Source organism: Apis mellifera, linkage group LG2 (assembly GCF_003254395.2).
Source record: "Apis mellifera strain DH4 linkage group LG2, Amel_HAv3.1, whole genome shotgun sequence".
In the NCBI taxonomy this organism is placed as follows: domain Eukaryota; kingdom Metazoa; phylum Arthropoda; class Insecta; order Hymenoptera; family Apidae; genus Apis; species Apis mellifera.
The window spans coordinates 294,477-307,894 of NC_037639.1; the positions used below are offsets into that span (position 1 = coordinate 294,477).

The 13,418-nt window shown below is 19.9% G+C and overlaps 1 protein-coding gene across 1 annotated transcript in view; it reads left to right on the forward strand.

Moving 5' to 3' along the window:
- Positions 1–10,953, forward strand: part of LOC409530 (unconventional myosin-Ie) — a 42,058-nt gene extending 31,105 nt beyond the window's left edge. Inside the window, exons 11-21 of the mRNA XM_026438976.1 lie at positions 4,016–4,186; positions 4,930–5,096; positions 5,663–5,876; positions 6,110–6,340; positions 7,055–7,339; positions 7,409–7,564; positions 8,023–8,162; positions 8,254–8,405; positions 9,169–9,549; positions 9,938–10,270; positions 10,792–10,953. Of these exons, the coding sequence (XP_026294761.1) occupies positions 4,016–4,186; positions 4,930–5,096; positions 5,663–5,876; positions 6,110–6,340; positions 7,055–7,339; positions 7,409–7,564; positions 8,023–8,162; positions 8,254–8,405; positions 9,169–9,549; positions 9,938–10,270; positions 10,792–10,868 (2,307 nt within the window). The 3' untranslated portion in view covers positions 10,869–10,953. The remainder of the gene's footprint in view (positions 1–4,015; positions 4,187–4,929; positions 5,097–5,662; positions 5,877–6,109; positions 6,341–7,054; positions 7,340–7,408; positions 7,565–8,022; positions 8,163–8,253; positions 8,406–9,168; positions 9,550–9,937; positions 10,271–10,791) is intronic.
- Positions 10,954–13,418: the final 2,465 nt, after the last annotated feature.

Genomic DNA, 13,418 nt, shown 5'->3' on the forward strand with positions numbered 1-13,418 from the left:
TCCAAAGAATTCTTTTTTTAGTTTATTAGCATACATCTCTTTTTCCTTAGGTTTCTAAATGGAATAATTTGAGAATTTTTACTTGATATTTTGTAATAATTTTTTTATTCAATTGTTTTACGTCAATTGTTTAAATATTTTGAAGTATACATATCTAGAATGTTAAATTTTAGAAAAATCCATAGTGAAAATCCAGTGATTCCACTTGAGTCTTTATGTAGATTTCTAAAACTCGTGATCCTAAGGGTTAATTAGCCACAATGACAGTGAAATATAAGGCAAGAAGTCAGATAATTGTTCACAATTAACTTATTTTTATTTTTATATAATCTCTTAATTTTAAATAACTAACTAATCTTTTTACATATTTCTATTCTTTGAATTGCTTTTATATAATGAGAATGAATGGATAATTATGAAATTGTTTCACTAAAAAATGTTTTCTTAACGAATGAATACTTGATTGAAATTGTTATACGTAGTTGTGTGTTAGTGACTATATATCTATTTATTTATTTAGTCGTCTATATAGTCGAGATGACTAAAATGAGAAGATTTTATCAATTTTAAAATGAGGAGACTTAACGGTTTCATTATCCATGGAAATCTCTTGGAACAAAATATACAGTTGCAGTGTAATGACGGAACGGTTTTATTTTCGACGGTGTAGAAGATGTCACAGGAAATCCTGCTATTCAAAGCTGAGAAAATGGGTTAAAACGATTCATTAGGGACCCTATCTGGAGCATTCTTTTATCGAGAGATATATAGTTTTAAAATAAAATTTTTTTCATACATGTTGCATTATTGTCCTTTCTTTCCATGTCTAATATTATTTTTTTTATATTTTTTTATGTGTATATTAATAAATATTGCTAAAAAAAAAATAAATAAAGCGTTACAATTTAACTTTATCTATATTAAATGTTAATTTCTAATTGCATTTGTATTTAATATTTTTTTATTTTTTTATAGTGGATTCTAAATATCAAGTAAAGAGTTAATAAAGTTAATAATAAAATTGATAAAATTTTTTTAAACTAAACTTCTTATACATATTATCTATAAGTATAAATGTACTATATAAGTATATAATAAACAAAACAATAATATTCATTTAAATTTTTAAGATTTTGATTAAACTTTATCAATAATCATTTTCACTATATTTGGTTATTTGCGTCTTCGATTGGATGTTTATTTCATTTAAATTTGAATAATTGATTGAGTTTTTATCATCCAAACGTTGAATATTCAAAATATTAATTTTAACTTGAACTTGAATATACAGATAATAAAAATTGAATTCGACTCTGAAGGATATATATTTTTTTTATCAATCTCATATCAAATTTGAATTTTATGGATCGATTGTAATTATAATTCTTATGTCAAAATAATTGACCATCGCCATTTAATTATAATTTTTTTTTTTTGTTCTAATGATATTTCATTTTTCAATCTTAATAATATATTGTATGTAACATGAAAATGATAATAAGATTATACAAAAATGCATTGATGATAAATCTGTTTTATATTTAATCTCATATGAGAATTTAAATTATTAAATTATTATTATATAAATAAATTATTAGGTGGCTTTTAATGATCATAATCTATATAAAAAATTCAAACATATTTCAAATTAATAATATTAAGATTGTATTATATTTAAGATATATACCTATATGTACATTTGACTATGATGAAATGTAAGCTATGATGAATTAATCAAACCAAAATAAGATGAGAGATCAAAAATACAAAAATAGCATTTCGTTTTTAAATATAATAATTAGTTAAATGTTTAAAATTAATAATTTCTTTGTCTTAAAAGAAAAAGGTAAAGTCTGGGGCATCATACCATTCTATCTCTGTCTTGCTTCATCTAACTTAAATTGCTTACAACTTAATAAATAAGATTCAATATATTTTATGTCTCGATATTTTTATATCTCAACTTTTATATTTCATCTCTAAAATAAATATACTCTTCAAAAAATGTATACGAATATATTTTAATATTTTATATATAAAAGAGAAATAAAAAAAGATGAAATAAAATAATATAACAAATATAAAGATATAATAAAATATAGTAATAATATTAAATAAATAATAATAAATGAAAACAGAAAAAGAAATAAAAGAAATTATGGTCAATAATCATAATAATTGTAAACGTTTCAATTCATCAATAAAGAGAAAGCGTTAATTATGTATTTGTAGTATAAAATAAAAGTTTAGCCGTTTATCACGTGATAAACATAATAATTACATCGTAAATATATTACTTAATTCTTCAACATAGTGAAAGTTTTAATTGTATAGAATATTGTACCTTTCATTAAAGTGAAAGTTCCTCCTGTTTAGTTGATTAATTCATCATTTAGTTTATTATAACGTGTTGATATATTTGTAATGTATCTTTCCAGGATTGATTTTTATGAAGTTAAAACAAATACAAATAACTTCTATATATATGTTATATTCTTATAAATCCATATATATATAAATAATAAATAATTTTCATTTTTTATTAGTTTTCACATATAAGTATTTATATTATTATTATAAATACTTGTGATTATTTATATATAAATTGTATCATTAAAATTGTCATTTTCTTAGAAACAGTATGTTATAAGTATTAAAACTTTTAAAAATTTTCACAATAACGAATCTACAGTAGATATACACGTTTATCTTTCGCATTATCTACTTTTTTAATTTTCCCATTCCAAAACAATAGAAATTTCTTTCCCACGAACATAATATCGTTTGATTTAATTAACTTGTGTGAAGTAATAATCCATTTCATGAACGTATACGTAAATTACTTTTACGTAACGATTATGTATTTTTTTTTATTAAATGAAACAAACATAACAGTGGTGCCCAATTTGCGGTTCTTTCTCCTGAATTTTTATTCTCATTTTATTTATGTAAAAAGTTTCTATGAATTGTTGATGAAATTGTGTACATAAACATACATGAAAATACTTTGGAAAATGATCTCGTTTATATTCTTAAATATTTATTTTATATTATATTTATTTTATAGATATTTATTTAATATTATTTATATTATAATTTATATTCTTAGATATTTTTTAATTTCGATCGATATAATTTTATTTGAATCAAAACACGAGAATTTATCTTTATTGATAAATTTATATTGTTATTATTATTATAATTATTATCTACAAAATATAAATTATTAATTATTATCTTATAATTATTAATAATTATTAATATAATATAATTAATTATTATTATATTATTATATTATTAATTATATTATTAATATAATAATTATTATCTAATAATTAATATAAATTATTAATTATTATCTTAAACTTGGAATTTGAAAATAGAATTCACTATCGTTAGCTGCATACATATTGGTCGTTTAAATGGCTAGAAAATTGTATATATAAATTTTCAATATTAAAATTTCCAGAAATAAGCAAGGTATAAAATGTAAACTAATTAAAGTATTCATCATATAAAAAATGAAGAAAAAGAACTTGGCAGATTAAAAAGAGATTGTTGTTAACGTAAAATGTAATGCAGTTGTTAGTTCAGCTATGGGTTGGAAACAAAAAGATTCGTACCACTTTTGACGCAACTAGAGCGTGCAAAAAAACGCTAGAGATTCGTAAAACAACGAAATTGCTCGCTCTTGAAGACATCTTTTGTCCTCGTGGATCATCGAAAAGAGATTCGGAGCGGAACCATTTACTTTACCAATTCAAATCCCAAAGAGATTTGAACGAATAGCTATAAGATCGTGTGAATTATTTATGCGAAACGATGTAGGATAAATGGTCGATTTAGCCAATATTTAACGGAGATTTAAAAGTCTTCTTATAATTCTGTTTTAAAAAATCATGTTAAAAGATTAGAAAAAGGATAGAATTTAAAATTTGAATTTGGAAATAATTTGGTTTAATAATTGTCATACTAGTAATAATTAATTTTTAAATTATTATTTGTGAATTTTCAGGAAGAGTATGTATCGGAACATATAAAATGGACTCCAATAGAGTATTTTAATAACGCAATTGTTGTCGAACTTTTGGAAGGCAAACGTTTACCAGGGCTCTTCTTGATACTTGATGATGTATGTGCAACTCTTCATAGTGGTAGCACTGGTGCAGATGCAAACTTGCAAAAGGTAAGTGATGCTATATATAAAAATTACTATTAATTTTCATAAACTAGTTTTATATTATAATATGATATCATATATAGATTATCTTCACACGTTTTTCCACAATTATTTAAGATGAAAACATTCATTAAAGATTTACATTCATCTTGAAAAATCAATGTTGTGATGAAAATTGTGATTGAAAAGAAGAAAAAAAAAATACTCATTTATTTTCATATAAATCTATAAATTTTAAAAAAATTGAATAGAATTAAAAAAATTCTAGATTAAATTCTTTTTCTTTTTAAATTTATTCTATTTTTCCAATAAATGTTTTACACACAACAGAAATAAATTATTTCACAAATTTTTCACAAATGAGATGCATAAAATTCTTACATAGCTAAATATTCAATATTAACAAAAGCAATTTATTGTTAAATTTATTAATTATTAATTCAAAATTATTTTCTTGGCAAATACATTGGATAATAGTTTATTTATATATCCAGTGATATTCTTGTCAATTTTTAATTACTAATAATTTTTAATTTTGCAATTATTATTTCAGATTATTAAAGATCAAAATTTTTAAACATTTATATTAAATATCCTTATATATTGATATTTATAAAAACTGACATAACATGAATAATAAGATAATGTGATTAACATTAAAAAATTCATTTAAATTAATTTATTTTCTTCGTTATATAGTATTTTTTTACAATCTTTATTCATTCGATTAATTTTAGTAATAATTGCAGAAACTTGCAGCTGCAGCTAATAAACATGAACATTTCCAAAGCACGAATGATGGATTTGCTATTTACCATTATGCTGGTGTAGTTTCTTATTCGGTTGATGGATTTTGTGATAAAAATCGTGATGTACTTTTCATTGATCTTGTGGAATTAATGCAAACAAGCAAAAAGTGAGTTATTATTATCTTCTAATTTGTTATACACATATAATGAGTATAATAACGCTTCAAATATTTTTTATTATTATTTATAAATTTCTAAATTTCTAAATAATAATATAAAGTTTTGAAAGTTTATTAGGTAATAATAAATATTTAAAGAAATATATATGCTTTTAATTGATAAATATAAAAACTATACAATAATTTAATCTTAATGTGGTAATAATTAAGTTTTATCTTGTATTTAAAATTTATATAATTTTATATATAAGAAATAATATTGATTTTAAAATAGTTTAAAAATAGTTTAAAAATAGAAATATTAATATTTCTTAAATAATATATATAAAATTTCTGATAAATATTCAAAAAGATATGACAAAAAATGAAATTATCTTTTAATTTGATTAAAACAAGAAATTTATAAATTTTCTTTTTATTTTTGGATCTATTCTAGAAATAAATAAATACTATTTTATTATTCTATTATATAAATCAAAAATCAAAAATACAATATATAATTTTATTTTAAAATATGATATTAAAAGTATATGAAATATATTATGATTTTTCAGTTCTTTGGTTCACAAATTGTATCCGCAAGAACTTCAAACAAATAAAACGAAAACGCTTAAATCTAGACCTACTACTGCTGGTAACAAAATAAGAAATCAAGCAAGTCGATTGATGAATCAATTAATGAAATCTACACCACATTATATTAGATGTATCAAACCAAATGAAACGAAAAGACCTCGAGATTGGGATCCAGTTAGAGTAAAACATCAAGTATGTCTTTTTTTTTTTATAAATTTAATCAGATTCAAGAAAAAAATATTTAAATAATATATATATTTACTTAAGAAAAAAATTTATATATCTTTAAAAAAAAATTAAATAAAAATAAGAGAATTAAAATCATGCATCTTGAACATGAATTAAAACTAAAACTTAATAATATAATTTGATATTTATTAATAATAATTTTTCAAATTAATATTTATATTTTTTATGCTATTTAGGTAGAATATTTAGGTTTAAAAGAAAATATCAGAGTGCGTAGAGCTGGTTTTGCATATAGAAGAACATTCGCCAAATTTTTACAGAGATATAGAATTTTAACGAAAGAAACATGGCCGTATTGGTCCGGTGATGAAAAACAGGGAATCGAATGGATATTAAATAGCCTTAATATTGGGAAATCACAGTATCAACTTGGAAAAACAAAATTATTCATAAAAGCTCCTGAAAGTGTAAGTTTTATTTCATATTAATTAATTCAATAATAGTTTTTATGATTTTTTATATTATTATATTAATTTTCTTGTGTATATGAGTTTGTGTATACTATTAAAGTTTCATAATATATTATTATAATTCTCTTGTGAGAATTCACATCTTCTTTCTTGTTGAAAATTGGAATTATAAATTTTTTTTATAATTATTATTTATTTAGCAATACCGAGAAAATGTTGAAATATTTTATTATAAGAATATGATTAGATAAATTTAAAATTAAGAAATCTCTATTTGAATTAATTTAAATAATAATATGTATTATAATTATATTATTTTGTTATTTTTTTTATTTAATTTGGAAAAATAAAAGAAAAAAAATATAATCGCCAAAATAATTTTAAGTAGAAATTGTAACATAATGCCTTTCATAAATATATTAAACTTATTAAACTTATTAAATATATTAAACTTATTTCTGATAATATTATTTAAATTAGAATTGGGATACTCATTGCATTGTAATTTAATATTTATTATATAAATATTATCTAAATATTATTTGAATGGTATTTTAAATAATATCGTTTTAAATATGCCTAGATTTAAATATAATTTTTTTGATAAAAATATAATACTTTAAATTTACTAATAATTTCATAAAAATTTACAATACAAAAAAAAATTAATAAATTATAAATTTATAATACAAGTATAATCATTTTTAATAGCTTTTCATGTTAGAAGAAGCAAGAGATCGGAAATATAACATGTACGCTAGAATAATTCAAAAAGCGTTTAAAAAGTATTTCGCACGAAAAAGACGTGAACAAGAAAAACAAGAAGCAGCTGATTTTTTGTTTGGCCGTAAAGAACGTAAACGTGCCAGTTTGAACAGAAATTTTATGGGTGATTATATTGGATTAGATGATAAGCCTCAAATATTAAATTTAATTGGAAAAAAGGAAAAAATTTTATTTGCTGAAACTGCAAGAAAGTATGATAGAAGATTTAAGGTATATTTACACGAATCTGTATAAAAATTAATTCGAAACGCAAATTAATAAATTAATGATAAATTATAGATGAGCAGAAAAGAACTTATTTTAACTAATAAATATTTGTATCTTATTGGACGAGAACAAATAAAAAAAGGTGCAGACAAGGGAAACTTAGTGGAAGTTATAAAACGAAAATTATCATTCAATCAACTTAGTCATGTATCGTTAAGTACTCTTCAAGTAAGTGAATTCTATTATTATTAATGTATAATTTTATTATTAAATATAGTATACATCGTAAACAAAAGAATGATTAAAATGAACTTTACTTCTTTCATATACATTTTGCTCTTTTACTTTAATATATCTATTATATCTATTAGTTTTATATACATTTTTTTTTATATTAACTATTTCTTTTCTTTTTTCTCTTATTTTTAAAATATGATATTTTCATTCTTGAGAACGATCTTTAAGTCTTTTTTCAATTAAGAATGTTATCACTCTATAAGTATATAATTATTGTTATCAATAATTTCATAATTTTTACATTTTTTGATTTACGTGTATTATATCAATTTACAATTATTTCAAAAATATTTTCCGACTATCATTATCTAATTATTATTATCACTATTTTTCTTTTCTCTATTACTGTTCTTTTATATATGATACTTTTTATTCATTGATGATTACAGGATGGTTTTCTTATTATCCATGTAAAAGAGGATTATGATAGTTTATTAGAATTAATATTTAAAACAGAATTTTTAATTCTTCTTAATAAAAAATACGTTCAAGAAACTGGGCATATTTTAAATATAAGATTTAGTAACAAGTAAGATTATTAATACAACGAAAATAATAGAATGATTTAACAAATTAATTAATATTTTTAATGTTATATGTCTCACATAATTATTTTATAGTTTAGAATTTAAGATTAAAAAAGAAGGATGGGGAAGTGGAGGTACTAGACAAATACATTTCATGCAGAGTGATTATGGTAACAATGAAATTTTAAAGCCAAATGGAAAAATTCTAAATGTCTGGATTGGACCAGGATTACCAAGTACTACTAGTAAGTTAATAATAAAAATAAAAACAATTTTAAAAGTAATTGTTAATACTACACATAATCCATAAAAAAGATTATTTTGTTCTTAAATAATTGTTAATATATAAATGTAATTGCATTAACTATAAATTCTCTCTTTATATTTTTTTTCATAGATTATTTATTTTATTTCATAAAAACTCTTTAATTATAAAATAAAAAAAATATTTCAAATAAATATTATAAGTTTTGATGATAACAATTCAAATGATAAAAAATTAATATAATAATTTTAATTTAAAAAGAAGATTTTTCAAGTCTTTTCAAAGTTATCTCGTTTCGTAGTAATATGCATATATAAATTAATGTAAATATATTTGAACTATGTTTCAAAATTTTAAATAAATTAGCAAAAGAAACATCTCGATCATTTATGTGTATAAAAATTGATTTAAAGAAATTATTTTTTTCATAGAATATTTAGAAAATAAATCTAAATATAAGAGTTAAAATTACTATTTTTAATATTTTTATTTTTACAATTCATAAATGGAAAAATTTTTAATTAATAGATCGAAGAATCATAGTTATGTAAATCGTATATAAAACATTTTATAAATTGATTTATAAATTAATATTTAAAAGAAAAAAAGAATTAATATTTTCAAAAAATAATTTTCTTTATTAATTTTTATATTCTCCAATTTTAATATTATTCTATTTTCTATCAATTGAAATTTACCAATCATCTCAATACTCAAAGCAATTGTATTTATTTCTGTTTTAGAATTGAATATTAAAAAATCAATAATGTCAGTAAATCAACAATACAATACATTCAAGAATAATTATCCTTTTCCACCAGTTACGTTACAATCAGCCTCAAATAAGTCACTTCATCAATCAACTGTTCAACCTACAATTATCAAACAATTTCAAAATTCTAACATTGATCATACATTATCTTCAAAATCAACCATACCAAAAACTGTACCTGAAAAACCTAAGTTACAATTATCTATAATATCAAACATGACAACAGTCGATTCTCTGAATGCATCTACGCAAACGAAAGAAAAAAAGCAAGTAACAAAGCAGCTAAGAAAATTAGAAAATAACTCTATGCCTCTAATGGGTATGTTTACCAATCCAAACGGCATTCCACATGGTGAGTTAATAATAAGCTTATTACTTCTTTTTTTTTTTTATTTGAATTGAAATATTAACAAACTCAATATTAAAAATATGATTATATAATCGTAAAAACATTGTTATTAAAAATAACATAATATCAATTCTTATTATCTTTAATATCTTTTCTCGTTTTTTTGAAATTTCTTTTAAAGTTTTAAGATTTTTTGTTTCTTGATACCTAAATGCATAATAATAAGCTTCAAATTATTCAATTCTTTGTAACTATTACAAATATAATATTATTCAATTCTTTTAATTAATTTTTTTAATTATATTTATAATATATGATATAATATATAATATATGACAATTATAACAAATGATAATTAAATAATTTTAAATAATTATTAACGATTAAATAGGTTTACTGAAGTTTCCTCCAGTTCCTTCGGAGCCACCTCCACCGCATATACCAGGTTTTAAATATCCGATTGATAATAATGATCTCGCAAGTAATAATAAAAGTATAAAATACAATAAGAATATACAAACAGATAAAGAACAAAACACAAGACAAGAAGTGAATAAAACTGAGAATGACGCATCTCGTATTATTTCGAATAATAATAAAATACATCCATCAAAACCAGCTCTTCCTAGTTTACCTAAAGCCAAATCTTTATACGATTACAAACCTCAAGATAAGGATGAAATAGAACTTAAAGAAGGTGATATTCTAGAAATACTTAAAGAACGTAAGTTTAAATTAATATTAATATTAAAATTATATATAAAAATTATTATAAGTAATATTTATAATATAAAATTTATATAAATAAATTTCATTTATTATAAAAAGATGTACATTTACGAATCACTTGAGATATCTTCATTATACAAGGATTGTAAATTTACTTTTATATACGATTTATTTCAATTGAATTTTTTATAACTTTAAATACAGAATTTGATCAAAATAAGAAGAAAATTTAATAGGTGATTCTAGAAATTAAAATAAGAAGAAAATAAATTAAAAATAATTTTGTCCAAAGTACTTTTTTTTAATTGATGATTAAATGTCAAGGAAAATATGTATGCGAACAAACTTTCTTATACTAAATAATAGTAGAATTATTATCAAGTACAGGAAATGTTATGATTTAAAAATATCTTATTATTTTATTTTATAAGTCATTTTATTTATTTATTTATTATTTATAATACTGTAAATTAATTCGAATTCTTATATAAAATTTAATATTAATATTAATTTCAGATGAAGGTGGTTGGTGGTATGGTAGATTAAAAGGAAAAACTGGACTGTTTCCTTCAAATTATGTTGTTAAGGTATAAGATATTAGATATTTTTATATATTATATGATTATTAATTCATAGTATTATTTACGCAAAAAATAACGAAATAGCTTTAACCAAATGAAACTTTTTAAAAAATAATTCAGTATGTGATAGATTAATTTTTTTCAAAATTATATTTATACATATATGTATATATATTATTATAAAGAAAGTAATATATTATTATAAATAAAAAAGATAAATTAAATTAAAGATTAATTTAACAATCGATGAATTAAATTTTAAGCTTTAAATTTTGAAAGAAATATTAATTACATTTATTAATTGTAATTATTTTATAATATGAAGCATTATATAATATTTTGTTATAAAATAAAATGTATATTATAGCCAAAGTTTGTAAATGAAAAATATTAAATTATAAAATTTTATATTTAAACTTTTTGTTATAAAAGATATTATTTATTATAAAAAATATGATATATTTCTATTATTAATATAATATTAATTATTGATATATGAATGTTAATTTTTTATATAAAATATTTCACATATTTCGATTAGAGTTATAGGATGTATATTTATTGTTATGTTATATAAATTTATATATAATATATAATATATATGTATTTATATTTGTTATTATTATATTATATAAGAATGTATATTTATAGGCTTTTATATTACACACAATAAATAAATATCTCTTTACAATTAAAAATAAAATAAAAATTATATGAATATTCATTTTTTTTATTTATTTATATAAATATGTATATATATTAATTTTTTTATATATATACAATAACAACAATAGTATTTATAATTTTACATAATTATAATAGGATTTTCAAGATTGAAATTATTATAATTAATTATCATTAATAATTTTTTTTGTATTTTTTATGATTATATTTGTCATTTGTAATTTTTTAATAAATAACAATAAGAAATTTAATGCATTTTTTTCGAAAATTTTATTAATATTAAGCGCAATGTTCTATATTTATGTTAAATTTTACCTGTAAGAAAGCCCTCAAATTTAATGTTAAAATATTTTTTTACATTACAATTTTTTTCTTTATAAAACAATTTTGATTAAATATTCAAATTATTCATTCAGCCTTAAGTTTTAAAATATGTAATAAATATTATTTAACAACATTTAATTTTTATGAAATCATTACGCAATTTACAATAATGTTTAGATTTAAATAACATAATATGATTATCCTGTGTATTTTTTGATTATGTTGAGGTATCCAGATAATAATAGTCAATCCATTAAAAATTCTTCTTTGGTTTCTTTACTCTGTAAAAAGAAAATTGAAAACTTTGTATTCTGTAAGAAAGAAAAAGAAAATTGAAAAATTAAATTATGATTTCCAATAGAGATGAGACTTACCTATTTTCGATGATAAGAACGTTTGTAATATATACCTCTTTTTTTCACCGCAATATCCTTGGAAACATTTATAGATTTCCCATAAAAATTTTATGTACGTTATTATATTGTTATACGTATAAATTATGTATATATATGTTATCATTTGAAAATATTCTCAGATCATAATGTAAGATTTTAATTCTATTTTGAGAAAAAATAAATAAATAAAATATATAAAGAAATTATCAATTCAAGAGAAAAAATTATATGCGTGAAATAAATAATTTAATAAAATTATTTAAAAAAATATTGAGTATTAATAAAATTTGACATTATGAAACTAATAATATATTTCTAAAAGGATTGTACAACGAAAATTAATATTATTGAAAAATAATGCTTTTATAAATATAATAAATAACATATAATATATAGATTTTTAAAATTAGAGAAAAAAATTTATAGTATGTATCGTTTCAATATCGTGTTAATAAGATTCTATCTGAACTTAATGTATAACATATAATAATCTTCAAGTATATTTCAATAATTTTCAATCAAAACATTTTTGAGAATGTTATTTCAACATCACTCCATAACAAATATGGACTCATTTAAAAAGAAAAAGAGATCCTTCCAAGATAGGTAAATTGGCTGCAATGATTTTAGAACACCAGATATGAATCCATTGGATTTTTTTTCCTGAAAACTATCTGAAGTTAATTTCATTACTATTGTTTTTCATACAAATAATTCTCAATTTTTTTTATAATCACCATTTCATAATAAAGTATATATTCATTATTCGCTGAGGAAATAATAATTAAAATTTAACAATAAATATTATCATCGATATTATACCACGTGCAGAATAAAATCGTAGCAAACGTATCTAATAATTTAATAATCATATGACAAAATTTGAAATATCACTGTAAGTTGATGATTACAAAAATTTATATGGTATTTGCTATTGAGAAATAAAAGTTGAAATTGTTAAAAAATGTTCATTGTGAAATAAATCAGTTAAACTTAATTTTTGCTAAAATGATAAAGGAAAATTTAAAAATCATGATATTCTTGAAAATTCTATTCAAGCATATAAATCAGTTATAGAAACTTAATTTTCCTGAAATGATAAAAAAATCACGGTATTTTATTCAGACATAAATCAATTATAGAAATTTAATTTTCCTGA